Source organism: Tiliqua scincoides, chromosome 1, assembly GCF_035046505.1.
Source record: "Tiliqua scincoides isolate rTilSci1 chromosome 1, rTilSci1.hap2, whole genome shotgun sequence".
Taxonomy (NCBI): Eukaryota; Metazoa; Chordata; class Lepidosauria; order Squamata; family Scincidae; genus Tiliqua; species Tiliqua scincoides.
The window spans coordinates 105480459-105499517 of NC_089821.1; the positions used below are offsets into that span (position 1 = coordinate 105480459).

Genomic DNA, 19059 nt, shown 5'->3' on the forward strand with positions numbered 1-19059 from the left:
TACCTCCGGGGGGGAGGCAGTGGGCATGGGGGGTGTCACCTCCAGGTGGGGCAGCACCACTGGATGTGTGGTCCCAGATGTCACAGTGGCTAGGAATGCCATTGAATCCATATGAACAGAGAATACACAACAAACATCAGAAATATTGAGCCCTTAGACTCTTGTTCTTTGGAAGGAAATAACAGAACAATGTGCTGATTAACTTGACATTTCAGAACTGCCTTGGGTGGAAAAGAAGTGTTGAATGCAGCATTACCTTTTCTTGTTCATAAAGTAGCATGTGGTATACGTTCTTTTGAAACCCCATGGCGATATGGATATTGTAAGGAAGGGTGGAGGACAGAAAGGGTGTAGTGAATATGGCAGAGAGCAAAGAACACGAAGCTCTCATGCCCAAGACATTTTCTTCATAGAATCTTCTGGGATCCTCGGTAGAGTGAACTAATCAAGGCATCCTCTTTTGCTGGCTGACGCCTGTTGCTGGATTCTGCATTTGTCTTCACACCCAGTTGAGGATGTGGTAGCTAGTTTGGAGGGCCATTTGTTCATAAACAAGCCTCTTTGACCAGACTCTAATCATGAGGTTGATGAGAACTGTTGGAGTTGGGGATCCTTCTTTGTTTTGCTGAACTTATTTTTCCCTGTGTTAGGAGTTCTGAGGCAGTGGCTGCAGTCACAAGGTACAAACTCTGCTGTTCCAGCAGCTTTCCAGCTAATAGGCTCAATCTGAGTTTTGGAGCTGGAAAAACTCCATTTGAATTTAAGGAGTAAGGAAATCTGTGTTTGGGTGCGGAGTGCTCAGGCTTCCGATCGGTTAAAGGGGGGAATGACTGCTTGGCTCAATCAACTGTGGCTTTCCTGGCCTGTGGATCTGAGGCCTCTCACTATCAGTCCTGTAAATAGCCATGTTACTGGTCTGGCCCATGATTTCCAGGCAGGTACTCAGCACCAAGTCCATATATGTGTCTCTTGAATGCTTTGAAATAAAAGGAAATAAAGTGTTGACCATGTAACAAGTGTCTACACTGAGTCTAACCTTCTACTAACATTGAGCCATAGATCCTCAAGAGAAGATCTCTGCCATTCTCTTAGATTGTTTTTACTTAGATTTTATTTGGCTGTTTTGAGTCCTTCAATATAATGTCTTTTTGTTTTGTGCTCCCTAGTACACAAACTCACCCAGGGAAGTATACTCTTTTGCCCTCATGTCTACCTCTATTGTTGTCATAATCTATGTGGTTAATTAACTTCAACTCTAACCTAGTCCCATAGGAAAAGGTGCTGTGATTGGATGAAGTCAACCATCTCTGATTACAAAACTGTGTTGCATAAAAGATGGGTTGAAGCCCTATACTGTGGGAATGCCTTAACTTTGTAAGGTACATACCTGCTGTTTTCCAGCATCTTGTGTGACAATTGTAGCATGGGTTGGAAGCAGTCTTTCAAGAAGTATGAAGAAGTTGCTGCCTTTGCTCCCTTCTGTTGCTCTGGAATGACCACAGGGTGAGTTGCTAATAGAGAGCTGGAAGGGGACTTTGCACATGAGCATGGAGCCAGAACTGATCACTGGTACAGTCACCTTGGAAGGTTTTTGCTATAGCAATACCCTTTGTAGGATTTGTAAGTGAGCTGGGTTCAGCATACAGACAGATGCCTTTGTCATTGTTTTTCCTACCTTAAAAAAATAAACCAGATTCAGAAGGTCACCCTCATGTCAGTCAATAATAGCCAGAATGGTGTAAAGGTTCTGGAGTTCAATGCTGAAAGATCCAGGTTCAAATCCCACCTCAGTATGAAACTTCCTGGGTGACCTTGGGCTAGTCACTATCACTCAGCCTCATCTACCTCACAAGGTGGTTGTTAGGACAAAAGGAGGGGAGGAACAACGTACAACATCCTGAGCTCCTTGGAGGAAGGGTGGTATAAAAATGTGATAGATTGATTTTGGGCGTATCTCCTGTGTTGATGCCAATTTATATTCATTGAATGGGCATTTTACCAAACTTTAAAAGAAGAAAAAAAAATAGATGGGAAGTTCCTCCTCAACAGTAAGAAATGTCACATTTTGAATTAAACCAGTGCCTGATGTCTTACAGATTTGATAGTATTTAAAGTTGAAATAAACTTGATACCAAATGAAAAGTTCAGATGCTGAGACTGAGATATAGTGCCACCTGGGGGCAATTTCTTTGCAGAAGGCCTTTAAAATCAAATCTGGTCCTGCCCAGGGGCAATGCTAATAGTTCTGGGGTTGTCCAGTCTTCCTTCCATCCTCAGTGACCCCGAGATCTCTGTTGTTGCTAAAACCACTGTTGCTTTATACAGACAGTAATTTTGTTGAAAATTATTGGTAACTATTAATCACATTTCTGGAAACTTTAACTTTCATGAAAAGTGCTGGTTGTTCAAGGCCTACACTGAGTATGTTGTCTGCCTAGGCTCAGCATTGTTCTTTCTATGCAGATTCACATTGGATTTTGGGGGTGGGGGAGAGGAGAATTATTGAATCTGCTGCTGAGCCAGATAGAAAGTCTTTGTTGCGATCTAACATCTGCCCCTTCTCCAGCCTAGCTGAGATTGTAGGTATTTCAGAGAAATTATTCTTCTCAAACATCTTACCAGAGCACTGGGAGAAATAGGTGAGTTAAAAGGAAAACAAAATCTGAACTCAGAATCAAGGGGGAGTCAATCTTGAGTTGAAGGCCCTTGGCTGACTTAGCATCCTCTGATGCTCCATATTCTGTCTTCAGTGAGCAGGACATATGGCTCTTCTTTGGCAGAGAGATGGTGGTCTGCAATGTTCTCTGCACGATTCCATTTTTTGAAGGATGGAGACCACCCCCCAACATTTTTTGTGGGGGATTTTCTTCCATAGGTATATAGTAATGAGGGGCCTGCAACGCTTCTCTGCCCGTGCTCCTCTTCTTCAGCGATCCCCATTCTGCTTCCTTTCTGCAAATCTCACGTCCAAAGACCCTCCTCCGCGAGTGGCCCCCTCTTTCACTCACTTTGATGTTGAAGTGACGCCCAAGCTCCATTGCAAGCAAAGGCGTGCTGATGGCTTTCTCCCAGGTCAAGACAGGGATTTGGGGTTGAGAAAGGCGGCTTGAGAAAGGGTTAAACATCAGAGCGCGCGCGCGCACCCCTGGCCTCCAAATCCTCTTCCCAAGGATTTGCCACGACAAGCAACCGTGGCGTCGGTTCCCCCACAAACATCCTTACCAGACAGCGCTGCTCTCCAAGGTGCTGAAATCGATGCTCACCGCGCAACCTCCACCTCCTCTCGTGCTTGCAGCCTCGGGAACAATAGCCGGCTGTGCGATTCCTACGGTAGCCATCCTCTTTCGTTCACCTTCGGTTCCTGGGGGAAGCCTGGATTCCGCTCAAGTCCGAATGAAAGGTGAACAGATTTCCCAAAGACCCCCGCCCCTCCAGGCTTAGCTTATTGCCTCCAGCGCTTGAAACAACGGTTGTGGCTGGAAGGACATCAGAGGGTCCATTTGCCTTTGTGCTTATCAGGGTGGGAGTAGTGAGAGTTGCAGTGATAAGGTGTAGACTAGATCTGTGTAAGTCACGTTCAGCTTTCCAAGGGATCACAGCAGGAAAATTCCTCAATAGTAAACAGATCTTTTATTCGGACGATCACGACCTGTCCTTATACACCAGCGGCAGGCACCTGTCTTGCAGCCAAGGCACAGAAGGAAAGTTCCGTCTGAAATCTGATCTCATCAAAGTGGTGGGAGTCTTCAGGATACGATCAAATCGCAAACAAAAGACCGCTCTTTTAAACCCAGTTTTAAAAGCGAATAGTACTCGGGATGCTGTAATCTGACAGCCCAATCCTAGGCATGCTTACTCAGAAGTAAGTCCCATTATGTTCAATGAGATTTAGACCCAGGAAAGTGTGGATAGGACTGCAGTCCGAAGCTACAATCCTATCCACACTTTCCTGGGAGTAAGCCCCATTGACTATACATGGGACTTACTTCTGAGCAGACATGCCTAGGGTTGGGCTCTCAGTTACTTGGAGGGCTCATGCGCACAGCAAAGTGGGGGCTCTGGAGAAGGTCTTCTGCTCCATCTATCCTGCTCTCCCAGTGGAAGGCGATAAGACCAAAGAACCCTCCAGTGGGGCACATGGCTGAAACCTGTAGGTGGAGTAGCTGGTTTGCCCCTCCCTAAAAAAAATCTTTGACACCCACAAAGTCGACTCTCCCCCCCTTCTTTTTCTGTCTAACTCCACGACTTGTCTCTCCCCCCACGGGGATGCCCTCTTCTCCTGCTTCAAGTTCATTGATAACAAGACAGCGCAGTTTAAAGAAATACTGCTTAATGGTGTGTGCGTGTGCATGCTGCTAACCCGGAGTCCCAGCTACCAGGTGCTCATTTTGTCACTTTGCAAGGGGGAAAAGACGAACTAGAATTTTCCGTCTTTGATTCGATGGCGCCCCCCAGTGGAGGTTCGCAAAAATACTAATTCAGAGTTGTTGGATTCCCACTCCTTAATAAAAAGCAATAAATGGAACGGTGGTGGGTTTTAGAAAGAATTCTCGAAGGGCCTCCAAATGAATTGAGAAGGGAAGGGTTTTTTTCCTGCTAAAACGATTGCTCCGAGGCAGGAGTGGGCAAAACTTTCAATTTTAGGGATCCTGGACCTTTAACAATGGTATAGAAAAGGGCATTTCAGAGGGTGCAGCTGGTCATCTCACAGTGACAAGCTGCACCTGCTGAAGTTATTTCTCCTACACAATTGTTAAAGGTCCAGGATCCCTAAAGTTGAAAGTTCGCCCACCCCTGCTCCAAGGAAGCCTTTGCTTCCTCCTGTGGCAAGCCTGACGTGAATGAGGTGGCAGTGAAAGGCAGAAGACTGTGAACCTCCCTTGGGACCAGCCTTGTAGAGACCTGGCTTTTACACAAGACTCACTGAGGAGTCCTAGAACTGCCTCTTGCCCTGCGAGTGTCTGTGCAGGGGAAGTCACCCAGCTGTCTGATCAGGACAGTGATGAACCCACACGGGGACAGCCTGGTGTGGACAAGAGCGACCTGCCTCCTCCTGGCCCCCCCCTTCTCCAGGTGGAGGGCGGTAGGTGTGCACTTTGCTCCTGAGCTCAGCCTTGCCTGCGTGATCTGGATTCACAAGCGAGTCCCAGCGCTGGCGTCACATGCTCTCCCCACTTCAGGGAACCACAAACACCTGCAACTCAGTCACGTTAGCTGGAGAAGAAGGCGACACTGGGAAGCGCGTGATTCTCTCTCTCTCTCTCCCCCCTTTAGTCAGCACCCGCACTCCCATCCCTCCCCCCTCCCCAAACTCCCTCTATCCCGCTTCCCAAGGAGCTGGTGGCGGTGGGGTGACTCATGCCTGCGACGCCACCCATCACCCGGACGATTCAGGCTTCCACGAACAAGCCCAATCCCAAGAACCTGGTGAGGGGGGGAAAGGTCACTCCGAATTAAAATCCACCCCGCCATTAATATTCCGACGTCGTTTGTGGCGGAGTTTATAAGCGCTCAGCAGAGCCAGGATTGCTGGGTCTTCTGCTTGGACTCTTGGAGTTGGGTCTAGAGCTCTCCGTCCTTGGCTGGTAAGTCTCTTGGGCGTCGCTTGGCACTGAAGCGGGGAGGGGGTGCTCGTTGAGAGCGTGGTCCTTTCTCCAGTCTCCTTGATGGCTGGTTTCACCTAGACTAGAGAACTGGAAGAAAGGATGCTTGGGGACGGCGTGTTTAGGATGCTAACCTGTTACTTCACTCTCATTCCTGGACCGGGGCGCCTTCCTCTCCCTCCTTTGCCTTTGCCAAAGGAGAAAGAGGATGTTAAATGAAATTAGGGCCATGGTGATCATCAGCCACCCATTTGTTCTGAGATCCTTTCTCTCTAGCGCATCTTCTCGTTGCTTACTACACTCGCAGCCCAGTCCTATGCACGCCTACTCGATATGGCCAATAGGGCTTACTCCCAGGTAACTGTGGGTAGGATTGTAGCCTCAGACTTTCAGTGCTGGCCTATGTAGGGAGATCTGGACCAAAACTCGTTCCATTTTTATTTTTTATTTTTCCCTGCCGACCTTGGATTTTTCTGGGCAAGGTGGTCAAAATAGCCCAGAGCCGACCAGGGTGTATTTTGGAGCCACCGAGGGGAAAAAAGGAAGACATGGATTGATCACTCCATCTGGTTCTCCACCAGTGAACCAGAAATTGTCGCTGGGAATGGAATGGAACGAAATGCCTTCACAGGTCAGTGGGGAGAACGGAGATGAAGGGCTAACAGCCCGATCCTGTGCATGCCGACTCCAAAGTAAGTCATGCGGTAGTCAATGGGGCTTACTTCCAGGTAGGTGTGGATAGGACGGCAGCAGAAGTCCAGGCAGGCCGGGGCCACCAGCAGCATCGCCTTTCCTTGGTGACACGAGGAAGGAAAAACAACGAATGGTGACAGTGATCTCGCTTGGGTGTGCGTGTGATAGGGAGCTCGGTCTGCCCTGCGTGTGTGGGACCCGTGTGTGTTCACAGGTATAGCCGCCTCTACGGGAACGGAGCGTTGTCTTTGTCTGCGCGCAGCCAAGGGTTGGTTCTCCACCCTGCCCCATGTTATTGAAACTGGCGATTCCTGAAACTGGAGAAGAGGACGAATTCTGCCCACCCGGATTGTAGGGGGTCCTGGTCCTCTTTTTCCACCCTCTTTAATATTAATTTTTTAAGCCTGCTTTTTGGAAGTTGGTTTCCTCTTTGATTGCCCTCTTCAGCGCCCATCCATACCACTGACACGGACAGACTTGATGGTCGCCTGATCCATCCCTCCTCCTCCAGCACGCTCGCTCCAAAGCCCATTGTGGTGGCGAAGGAATGAATGGAGCCCTTCAGCCCCGTCCAGACATTTTTCCACTCGCCCTGCTGGCCAGCCGGAGCCGTCCTCTAAAAGCCAACGAGGTGTCGCCGCCTCCAGCCGTTTCTCCAGCCACGTCGCTTTGTCTGAGACCTGGAGAAGAAGGAACAAAAGAAGAAAGGATCCGTCCGCCTTGCCCGGCCCCAAGGCACGTCTCGTCAGAACGGAGCTGCTTCTGCTTCCCCACTGGAGGTGCAAGCCGGTCCTTTTGTGCAGCCGCCTTCTCCCCCTCAGCCCAAGCCCACCCCGCCTCTGGCCTCCACCACTTGCTGATGAGTTTGATTGCTTATTGTGGGCTGCAGGATCACTTCTTGGCTGTCACACTGCCCGCGCAGGAGAGCGAGGAAGCCAGCCAGCCAGCCAGCCAGCCAGCCAGCCCCCTTCCTCCGAGGGCAGCAGCATTCTAAACGCGCCTCTCTCTTTCCTTGCAGTCAGTCCTCTGGCTGGGGCAGATCCAAACCCGAAGGCAGAGCCCTGGGATCGAAAGGGCTGGGATTCTCTGGACCTCATGGCCGCCTCGGACCCGTCCTCCTCCAACACCGCTCAAGAGCCCAACCCGACGAATCTGCGACCCACAAGTAGGTCCTTCTGTGCCCACCTTGGGTGTGTCTGTTCACGGGGGTCTTCGAGGACCGAGCCCAGGTTCGCAGCCGCTGCCCCCAATCCAAACCAACCAACAACAGGGACCGAGCTCGAAGTCCTTATTCGACCCCCCCCCCCGCTTAGTGATGTGAGACTGAGATCGTGTGTGGGTCTCTCTGTGCTCTCTCCTGATCTCTTGAAACAACGCCTCATGGGGTGAAGAGAATGGGCTCCAGGTGAAGGGTCTCCTCCCTCGATTCCCTGTGGGGCACAATGGGTGGTGCGGATCGGTCTCAGGGTTGGGGGGCGACTGACAGGCGGGAGCAGCTTCGGAGCCCAATCCTAGGCATGTCTACTCAGAAGTCCCATTCTAGTCAATGGGGCTTACTCTCAAGTAAGTGTGGATAGGATTGGGCCCTCGGAGCGTGGAGTTCCACCAGTGGCTGGTTGGAGAGGCGCGCCTGTGCCCCGCACCCTTCCCTTCCAGGCCAGCAGTTGGTCTTTGAGGGAGACTGCCTCTGGCCTGCCCAGTGGTCCCTGTCCCTCCAGCAGAACTCTCGGGCTGGCCCCTCTCATGGCTCCCAATGTGCCTGGAGGGGGGAGGGCTGGCTGGCGCTGCAGGTGGAGGAAGAGGTTGAGGGGGCCGGCTGGGTGGCTGTGCCCAGACCCTCTGGCAGGCATTTGGCAACCCAAGGGGGGGGGCAAAATGACATCATCTCCGGCGACAAGGGGGGGTGGAGAGTGAGCTTTTCCCCCTAGCTGGACTGCAGGGTCTCTGGGGCTTGGACACCCAGCCATTACTGCGCTTCTCCTGCGAGAGGGGGAGGCGAAGGGGGCGGCGGGGGAAGCCCGGCAGCGCCCGAGAAGAGCCCCTTTTGTGCCGGGCTGTCACCCCTGTCGGTGCAGAGCTGTTGGGCTGTAGGAACCCTCCCCCCCCCCAATGATTGCCGCCCTCGCTGAGATTATGCACGCTCTGAGTTCTGCATTGGAAGAAGGCCTCGCTTGGCTTGGCTTGGTTGGGGGTGGGTGGAGGGCAACGCGCGGGGGAGGAAAGTCCGGTGTGTGTGTGTGTGACAGAGAGAGAGAGAGAGGGACTCGTGACTCCCTGCCGCCCCCAAGGCACTCGCTCTCTCCCGGGGGGCCACCTCGGCTGCAAAGAGCGCTGGGTGCGCGTTTCCTTCCCGCCCTCCCATTGTCTCCCGTCGGCTGGTGCGCGCCCCCGATCCGTCTCCCTCCCTCCCTCCCTCCCTCCAGACCCCCTTGCTGTCCGGCTGCCTGGGGGCGCCTGGGAAAAGGGGGGCACCTCTTTTGCCTTCCCCTCCCGGTCATGCTCCAGCGAGCCCTGCGCTGCCCGGGGCGGAGAGCCAGGCTGGCTGGAAGTCCTGTCGGAGCCGTTATCGCCGCCTGCCACTCTCCACTGGCCGGCCGGCCCGCCCTCTTCCCTCCCTCCCTCCCTCCTTTCGCTCCCCTTCGCCCTCTCGCCGTCCTTCGGAGCCACTCCGCTCTCTTTCCCTTCACCTGAGGCCTCCTGCCCTGCCTTTCCTTTCCAGCACTCCCCCCGCTCCAGCACTGGTCTCTCACTCCCCTCCCCGGCTTCTCTCTGCCCTGCCTGCCTTTCCTCGCCCTACTCTGCAGCAGCCCCTTCCAGTCCTGCTCCTCACCCCAGCCTGCCAGCACCCTGGCAGCATCCCGGCTTAGTCCCTCCGGCGCCCGCTATCTGTCGCCCCCTGCAGGTGAGCCACAGAACAGAACAGGCTACCCCCTGCAGGAGCGCATGCGGTGGGCGAGGACAGGGCTCAGGGCACTGCCCCTCCCCTCGCACCTCTGCAAAGGGGCTGCGCCTGTCAACAGTCTCTCCTTCCCCCATTCATCTTCTCACTTATTTTTTAGACAATGGCCATTCATATCCGCACATAGTTGGGAGGAAGGGCCATTGATCTCCACGAGGCATACTTCCAAATAACTGCATAGGAGCAGGCAGCAAAATTCCTTGAAAGTAAGCCCCATGGAAATCAATGGGTCTTGCTTCCAAGTGAAGATGAGCTACAAGTTTCTCCCCTCCTAAAGGGAATGAATAGCAACGTTCATTATCATCTTTCTTATTTAGAACATTCATATCCCGCCTTTATTCCTCTATGGAATTCGAGGCAGTGTGCCCAAGGATCCAAGGAAGTCTCCCATCCAACCTCTTTCTAGCTTCAGACCTACTTATCTTCAGCAACATAGCTTCAACCTTCAGGCCATTCCTTTCTCTACTTTTCTATATCCAGTTGTGGGTGTAGGCCTAGTTTCTAACGTGTAGGTCGGCTGGGAAAGGGGTGTGTGTGAGTGGGTGTTGGCTTCGCAACTCTAGAGCAGGATTTGAACTTCCACCCTGTGCTGGAGGTTGTTGTTTTGTGATTGAAGTTTCGCTACAAGAATCTCTCCCCCAGTGAGAGGGGGAGGGCTTGCTAGCTCTTCCATTTTCCTACCTCTCCTGTTGCCTTCTGTGGCGTGGAAGTTCTTTGGGAGACCTGTTCACACAGAATTTCACACAATGACACGACAAACGGGCTTGAATTATTCCTTCAGGTGTTGCCAATGCTTAGTGTTTGGCCAGGCCTTAAACCTACATTGGGACAGCTATCTAATGGCACTTATTCAAGTCTTCTTCCTTAATAACTCTCTCTCACACACACCCCTTTCAAAGCTTACGTTGTATATAATAAAATACCAAGGCTCCCTGTGAATTATGTTCAGGCAGCCTTCCTGCTAGCCTCCGAGTTAGTAATTCGCATGACGAGTCACAAATTTTAGAGATAAAGAGCCCCACGTCAAACATGCTTACTCTGAAGTAAGTCAGTGTGGCTGCCGTGGGAAATATTCTGCGACCTTTCATGTTGCAGTGGAACAGTTTTCCGATAAACCCATGCCTGCGTCTCCATGCTCCCCGCTACTGGGATTTTGGGGCTTGGAAGGAAGAAATGAGTTCTCATTCCCTTTCTTCGGTTATTTGCTTGCCTATTTCTTTTCGTCTGGTGGGTTCTGTCACTCCTTTGTACGCCCTAACCTGCTCTTCTCGAGGTTCTGAAAGCCATTCATCCATCTTCAGATTCCACGCAAGAAAGCAGGTGGAAAGGGGCTTCATTCCCCTACAGGCGAGGCTCGCCCTGCTGCCTGCGTGTGGTCCTGGTAGGACTGTGATGGTCCGGAATGGGGACAATGCAAAGCCTTCCTTGCGAAGGCCACAGCCGCCTCTCGCGCTTTCAGCACCTCTAACACCGGACAGCGCAGAATGGGTTCCTCCTCCTCCTTCAGCAGCCGGAGGGGTAGGAAAGGATGGATGGGGTCGCCTGCAAAGTGGGGGCCAAGAGACGTGAGGGGCCTTTCAATGTGTCTCCCTGACTCGTCAATCCGGCTGCAACCTAGTCAGGCAAGTCCGATCATCTAGTCAAATACTATTTTTCACCCAATTAATTCCTGAACTCTTTCATGACCCCATTTCATGCCAGTTTATTTTAAGCTGCCACTTTCCTGGAGCCCTGCCAATAAATTATGCGGAGATAGTCGGGTCTCTCCCAGAGGCCTCGTCTCTTCCCTTTTGTCATCATGGAACCCGTGGTGACGCTGGACCAGTGACAGCGACAGGGTGACACACGCACAGGCACATACCCCGGTGTCCTCATCACCCTCGGATTCTCGTGTTGTCCAAGCCTCTCTGAAAAGGAGAGATTGTCTTGACTTCAGTTTTTGCAGCTAGAGCATGGGTCTCCAAACCCCTGCCCAGGGGCCAGATATGGCCGGCGGCGAGCCTTTATCTGGCCCACGGTCAGCCTCTGGCCCCCTGAGAGCCTCTGTCCCAGTTGACCAAACACGTTCAGAGCTGTGCCTGTGGGGTGGGGGAATGGGAGTCTATTTAAGTGTGTGGCGTCTATTGGGAGTCTATTGCTGTGGCGTGTGTTGGTGCTTGGAGAAATCCTGGGCATTTGAGCCCATTCATTCATTTGTTCATTCATCCAAGTTCCATTCTATTTATTTAAATTTTATATTTAAAAATTTTTTCCGGACCTCGACACCATGCCAGCTATTTGATGCAGCCCTTTAGCCAAAATGTATGGAGACCCCTGAGCTAGAGGAACATGGAATTCACAGATGGGATGGGTGGGGACTGACCCAGTTGGTCAAGAAGGGGGCTATAAGGAAGGCTTCCGTGAGTTTATGTGGCTGCCTTCTGTTGGAATGATGCTCCAATGGTAGAACCACGTCTTTTGTTTTACTGGAACCTTGTGGAGAGTTTGTGCCAACGTTGTCAAGGGTCAGAGATCATCACCCTGTCAGGGAAAAAAAACATGTTTGTGTGGACACCACTCCCGAGTTCCGTAGAACAGCTTTAATCTTGAATATATGTGGGGGGGGGGGGAACACACAATATTTCTAGGCCGAGAAAGATGGCTTTGGGAGGGGTGTAGACAGAAAGTTGACTGAAATCAATGGTTCTCTTTCCCCAGTGCCCTGATTTATACCGCAGGGGCTTTGGATAACTTCAAGGGTGGTGGTGGTGGTTGCCAATTTCGTTTTAAAGAAAGCTTCTGGATCTCATGACGGCAAAAAGTAGTACAGGAGAAAAAGGTGTTCAGTGTGGAGCAGCTGCTGTCGTGCCTGAGTCTTTCCTCTTCTCCCACGCTTCAGATAGACTTTTGTCCAGGGGAGGGTACTGTCTGTTTTATGTATAACTGATTCTGCTCTCGCGCATTACCTTTGGGAATTCGCCACAAGAGATTTGCCATCCCGAGATAATTCTCACTGGGTGCATCTCCCCCTCCCCCCAAACCCACTGAGCGGCCGGATGATTTCTAGCAAAAGTGGATTCTGCAGCTACTTTGGGGGTAGAGGCCAGGATTGCAAAGTGGGCTGTAGACCAGCTAGTGCTTCAAGCGCAGGGCGTAACCCTTTTGTTTTTGTCCTTTGTAGCCTATGATACCTGGTGTGGTGTGGCTCATGGCTGCACGAAGAAGATCGGCCTGAAGATCTGCGGTAAGTGGACAGACTCAAAAAGGCAAAAGGGGGAAAGGGGCAGTTATGAGTGTCTTGGACAGACAGACAGACAGGCAGACAGACAGAGTCATCTCCCTCTTTTTCTTCTTTTCGTCTTGAGTCTATCATCAGCCCACAAGCTTTTTATCACTCACTAAGCCCATCTCTTTATTTCTGGAAGGAATGGAGGAGCAACTAGATTGGCTCACAAAGGAAAGTAGGCCACCTCTTTTATCTTCAGATAACACAGCAAAAGGGAAAGAAATTGCCAGGAGGCTCTACTCCTCCTCCTCCTAATCCCAACGAGAACTTGAACGAGGCAGTCACCAGCAATACCCCAAACCCTTTGCGGTGGGGGGATGGAAGAGGGGAGGGGAGAAAAACACCCCTGTGGCTTTTTTCTTGCGCTGGGCATGCATGGGAGAGGCGACGGCTCCGTCACAGGCTCTCTTGCGACCTCTGCTGTCGGAAGCGCGCAAAGACCGGCAGCCGCGCCAAGGCACCACAATGGGCGGCGGAATTGAGCGGCTTGAGATTTTGAGTTACATTGACAGGCTGGTGGTAGGAAAGGGCTCCTGTGGCGGAAGGCAAGAGGCCAGGCTGCAGTCCTAGCCACGCTTTCCTGGGAGTAAGCCCCCTTGAACGCAGTGGGGTTTAGTTCTAAGCAGACATACCTAGGACTGTGCTGGAATTGTCTGAAGGGTGGTGGGCATTTTGAGCGGTGGGTGATGCTTGCACACCGACCTCTGGGTACCCCGACGGGAAACTATACAGAATATTGGATACACCCCGTCTAGAGGGGAGATGGGTGTGTAGGTGCGGTGTGGTGTGGTGGTGTGTGTGTGTGAGGGAGGGAGGGAGGGAGGAGGGGTTGATCTGTCTTTTATGAAGTGGATTGGCGGGGGGGGGGATTTTCCTGGATGAAAGAAGCGCTTTTGCCCACCTTATCATTTTCACAGTACAGACGGGCTGGTGTCCCCTTCCACCTCCGGAGAGCTTGTAGAACTGGGGGCCATCCAAAAGCCAGGGGCAGTGCGGGGTGTGGTGCCTGCCCGATCCAAGTTGGCAGGGAGAAGGAGGGGAGAGCCCTGCCAGGCAGGCAGGCAGGCAATGGGTCTGTCTGCTGCCGCTTTGCCACATCTCAGTGTCTGAAATTTCTCAACCTTATCGGCCCAGAAAATACGGATCTCCCGAGGGAGGAAGATTAACGAGAGCCTTATTAAAGAGCCATTCGTCAGACTGCTGCGCAGGGGAGATAGGGGGGCTGGCAACCACGCAGCGCTCAGGGGGGCTGAAAGGAAGGCGAACAAATACGCCATCCGATTGCAACACCCCTTACACGCAGAGATTCATTTGGGGATAACAAGCCTGGCTGCTACTGCCTCCCCCTCTTCCCCCAGATCTCTTTGTAACGCTTTGTTTCTCCCCACCCCGTGGGGTGGGGAGAGGAGCTTCTCAAAGCAGAGCCAACTCACTGTCCGGGCTGACAACGTATAGTTCGCAGTAGCCTGTCCGGAGAGATGAATGAAGCCGGATCCTCCCTGCGTATCAACTAGGAGGAAAGTCCTACTGAATTCCATGGAATCGACTTCCATGTCAGGTTGCAGAGACTTCTCAGTCCTTCCTGATCACTCTTGGTGGGACTCAGAGCCCCATCCTAGGCAGGTCTACTTGGAGGCAAGTCAATGGGGCTTAGGTTGCAATCCTATCCGCACTTACCTGCGAGTAAGCCCCACTGACTATAATGGGATTGACTTCTGAGTAGCAGGAATGGAGAGGATTGCAGTCTTACTTCGGAGTAAACACGTAGAGCATCGGACTGTGATAGTAACGACTGTAATATATAGATAGAGATATAAATAGATAGATATAAAAATTCTCACGCATCTTTCATCTTGCGAAAGGAAAGCAAAGGCGTCTTCGAAAAATCGCACAGCTGGACACGAGTTCAGTGTTTCCGTTTACACGGGAATTTGGGGGTGGGGATGGCGCCTGCAATAACTTAACCCTTCAGCTCTATCCGCGTCGCCCTGGCGCTGTTGATCTGAACTCGCCGGGCTTCTTTCTCTTCTATAAATACCTCCTGATCTGGGCTTAATGGACCATTTCCCGGCTGGTCCCTTCAGTGGCTGGAGCGCCGAGATTTTTTCATCATCATTCTAATTTAGCCCCGCAAGCAGAACTGATAAAGTAACGCACCGCTGCCTCTGCTGCTCTACGTTGCTAGACTACCAGGCTTTATGGAGAGACAGCCCTGGTGCCAGCCAGCCAGCCAGGCCACTGAAGGGACTGAATGCCAAGGCCAGCCGCGATAAATGCTGCCCGTCACTCAAACGCACCCTTCAGGAAGCAAATAAACTGGGGATGTAATTAGTGCCATTATTACTGCGTTGGAGGGAAGGGGGGGGGAAGAGAAGAGATCTCCAAATTGCAGATCACCCCGTTGTTTCTTCCTATACCTATCCAGCCCCCCAACACAAAAACAAAAGCTCCCGTTCCAAGCCATTTCTGCCCAACGCTGCATATACGCAACAGCGATCAAATATGTACACCTATTGGCCGGGCAAAAATGGGTTAAACTATGATAGTGTTAAGTACCCGATCCCCGAAATGGTGAAAGGGCTGACATCCAAATTTGTTGGCCTTTTTTTTTCCCCCCTTTGGACAGGGTTGACAGGCACTTGGTCGTCCCAAGCAGATTGTGGCAGCCCAGATAATGGATGTCTGTAGGCTTTCGAAGGGGCGGGGCGGGAAGGAGGGAGTTCTTGAGCTTCCAACAAGAGCGTGTGCAGGCCACAACGTGTGTGTGTGTGTGTGTGTGCTCTGCTTTCAGGTTGCTTTCTCCACCACCCCCCACATTAGAATAAAATCGTTTTTGAGAATTTATAAAATAGCAGATTCCCTCCCTTTTTCCACACCACCGAGTCTCTGTAACAAGATTGCCATTTGTGATGGGGTTTGTTTTTTTTTCGTTTATTCATTTGACAGCCCAATCCTATGCATGTCTATTCAGAAGTAAGTCCCATTAGAGTCAATGGGGCTTACTCCCAGGAAAGCGTGGCTAGGATTGGGCTGTTAGCCCGCCTGTAATGAAAAGGCAGGGAGGGATACGAATGCATTCCTTTAGAACCTGACTGGTCCTCTTTAATTCTGTATATGACGTGAATCTCGTACCCAAAATATCCTCTTAGGGGCTTACATCGTGGAAACTTCTTTTCCAAGACGCGCCCAGCAGAACCCGGACGATCTAATGTGTTGGGGGGGGGGAATCAAATCTCGAGTAACGTGGGTTTAAAATGGGATTTGGTCCTTCCCCCACCCCACGGGGGAGGGGAATCCAACCTCCTAGATATCCTTGTTGCACCTGGTGCCTTCAATGGTGGGCTGAGGGTGATTTAAAGGCTTTCAAAGCAGTTAATCGAAGCGACAGATCAGTTAATGAGCCGACTGCAGTCCTGATGAGGTCCTCTGGAGGCCGGTGATGAAGGCTTGTGATGGTGACGAGTGGCGAAGCGTCCTTTGTCTTTGGAGAGGAGCACGCTTGGGACAGGATTGAGGGGGGAGCCCCGAAGGTTCCGCATCGTGGGATGCAGCTTGGCAGGAGACCCGCGCCTGACCACCACCCCATTTCCAGGAGCTGCTAAATCTGCACGAACAGGTCGCTGGCATGCAGCCCAAGCCTATGCATGTCTACTCAGAAGTAAGCCCCTCTGAGTTCAGTGGGGCTGACTCCCAGGAAAGTGTGGACAGGATTGCAGCCATGGTCGCCTTAATCGGTGATGCTGCGTCTCAGCCCTACTGGTGGGCCCTGTCCAGGGACGCGTGTCTGAGCCAGCAACCGACCGATACCCTACAGGGCATTTCTGCCATCTCTGGCGGAAGACAGCCGACCTTCCTGGAAAAAAGAATTCTTTCATGGAGGAAGAGTCACATTTTGTTTCAGGCGTTGACTGTCTCACCACGACTACAAGCGTTTCTCCGCTGAGCTGTATATTATATACATATGTTGTTTCCTCCCTGAGGACTAGAAGCTTTGCGAGTAGCAAGTACACCCACTTCTGTAAACTCCTGCACGACTTCGCCGAAAGGAAGAGGGGCAGAGGTCTCAACTGGGTTGACCCTCCAGCTAGCAGGCCCCTTTAGGCTGCAATCCTATCCACACTTTCTTGGGATAAACCCCATTGACAGTAATGGGACTTACTTCTGAGTAGACATGCATAGGATTGGGCTCTTATGGACATTGACAGCCTGCTTGTCTTCTAGCAGAATTGGCTTCCCCTGAGTACCACCGAAGAGGCCTCAGTGATCGCTTGAAAGCAGGTCCAATAGATTTCCGGGATTTTTTTAGCCTGTTGGAAGGCTAGAGAGGCGTGGGAGGATCCCTGGGAGCAACGCTTCTGAGGCTCCAGCTGCAAATTCAGGGGGACACTTCCCCTAAGTGCACGGGCTTGCAGCGCATTTTGGGGGGGGGGTCACTGTCACTACAATAAACTGGATGGTGGAGGATTTTCCAAATTAAACGGATCGTGACTGTGCTGCTTGGACGTGCTGTCCAATTCCTTGCACGTTGTCGCAGACTTAAGCCCGGCTGCGTCCAATGGAACATAAGGAAACTGCGGTGACCGGATTTTAGCTGTCCCTCCTTTCCTCCACAGGGGGCTCAGGACCTCACAAATGCTTCCATCCTCCGAGCCTGGGTGAGGGAATTATGGCAGGTGCAGATCAATGTGGAAGGGTTTAAGAAGCTGCACCTGCCAAGATTCCCTCTTCTATACCATGGTGAAAGGTATAGCTACTCTGTCCACCTGTCCAACAAGTTGAAGAAGAGTCATTCAGAAAACAGTTGAATCTCTTTGTTTGATCCTAAGCAGTCTTGGAACACGACTCTTTAAACTGGATTTAGTCTCATTCAACTGGATTTGTAGACTCCTCCTGAATTGGGTTGACCATCTACCTCTGTAGTGGGGAGGGGGGGAGAGAGAGAGAGAGAGAGCAGAACTGCTTCCAGTGCCGGTCACTTATTCAGGGCTAATAATGACAATAATGTCCAGCTTAGTTTCTGTTCAGATGTGTCGTCTACTAAGAAAAGACTTTATTTGGTTTGAGGAGAGGCAGATTGGATGGTAATGTCTGCCCTGTTATTTCTGGTGCTTTCTCCAGAACTTCTAATTTCTGGAGAATTAGGATTTATCCAGAAATTAGAACTTCTAATTAGAAATGCCACAATTTCTAATGGAAATAACCACATGGGTTTGGCGATTCTTTCATTGTCCTCTTTTGTGCGTTTAACCCGTCCCCACCACAACTCCCCCACCCCAAAAAAATCCCCATTACTTGTGGAGGCGAAGGAAAGGAACAGGCTTCCGATGTCCTCAACGTGGAAGACCTGTGCGAAATTTGTTATCACAGAGGCGACCAATCAGAATGTACGAAAGCAGCTGTCCTTAATGGAACTTTGCTAATTGGTTATGATCTCCCTTAACAAAAGGCAGCACCGACCGCTCCATCCAATGAGAGCATCGTATAGGTAGACCGTGTTCTAGCTTACCCAGCTTCAGGGAATTTTTGCACACCTGTAGTTGGCTGGTGTCTCGCAGAGCTTCAGTACTTCTATCTAGCTATCCATCCATCCATCCATCCCTAACTTAGGATCCCTAAGCACATTTATCTGGACGCTCCCATTGATTGAAGGCTCTATTTTGAAATTTCAAGTTCCAAGTCCTCATTAAGGAAACAAGTTGAAAATTGGGAAACTGCGCCTCCCAGTGACTGGCTTGGAAAACCAGTTGCCATGATTCAACGCAACCAAGTGAATGCCTTTCAGATCAGACTAGATTAAAAGTTGCTGATCCGGAAATGTCCAGGTTCAAAGGTTGAACAGCAGCAGGTGTGGGTCGCTTTGCAAGCTTCATTACGATGGCCCAGTGCTAAGTTTTAAAATGAGGTTGGTCTGGAGTCACGCCAAACCTGTCCAGGACCGTGTGGACAATTTGGTTCCACGTACCAGAAATTCTAGGTGGTTTGGAAACAGCTTATCCGGGTGGTTACTCCATGGTGAGGCAAAAATACTCCACACGTGCTCAGAAACATTTTCTTCAGGTGGTCCAGAGCTGCCCAGACTTGGCTTTCACCACAGTTTCAGGGCTACTGAGCCCTGTAGAGGACTTAGCCCAAATCAAGCCTGGGCAGCTGAACTCTTTGAATCATACAAAGAAAGAAGAGATACGGTATGTTAAGAGAATGTTCCTTTTTCTATGCAGTATTATTACTGTTAAATAAAAGATACATTTTAAAATAAAGACAAGGAAGGCGCACTTTCTAATATGCAAACCCCATTAGTAGAGGTGTTTGTTGCCCGTGAGTAAGATAGGTTTACATCCTATCGTTTAGGTTTTCAGTCTTACCAGTGGCGTCACTAGGGTTCGCGTCACCCGGTGCGGGATGCCAGCAGTGGGTGGGGCAACACCCCAGGTGGTGGGCGTGGTGATGAACCATCGCTCCTTCCCCACTGGTTTTTTGGCTGTACCTTTTGATAGACAAAGATAAAACACATTCTGCATGAAATTACGCATTGATTGATA

At 51.1% G+C, this 19059-nt stretch overlaps 1 protein-coding gene across 1 annotated transcript in view; it reads left to right on the top strand.

The window, feature by feature from the left end:
- Positions 1-7391: 7391 nt before the first annotated feature.
- The window catches only part of GAD1 (glutamate decarboxylase 1), a 59751-nt gene continuing 48083 nt past the window's right edge, over positions 7392-19059 (top strand). Inside the window, exons 1-2 of the mRNA XM_066634719.1 lie at positions 7392-7461; positions 12416-12478. Of these exons, the coding sequence (XP_066490816.1) occupies positions 7392-7461; positions 12416-12478 (133 nt within the window). The remainder of the gene's footprint in view (positions 7462-12415; positions 12479-19059) is intronic.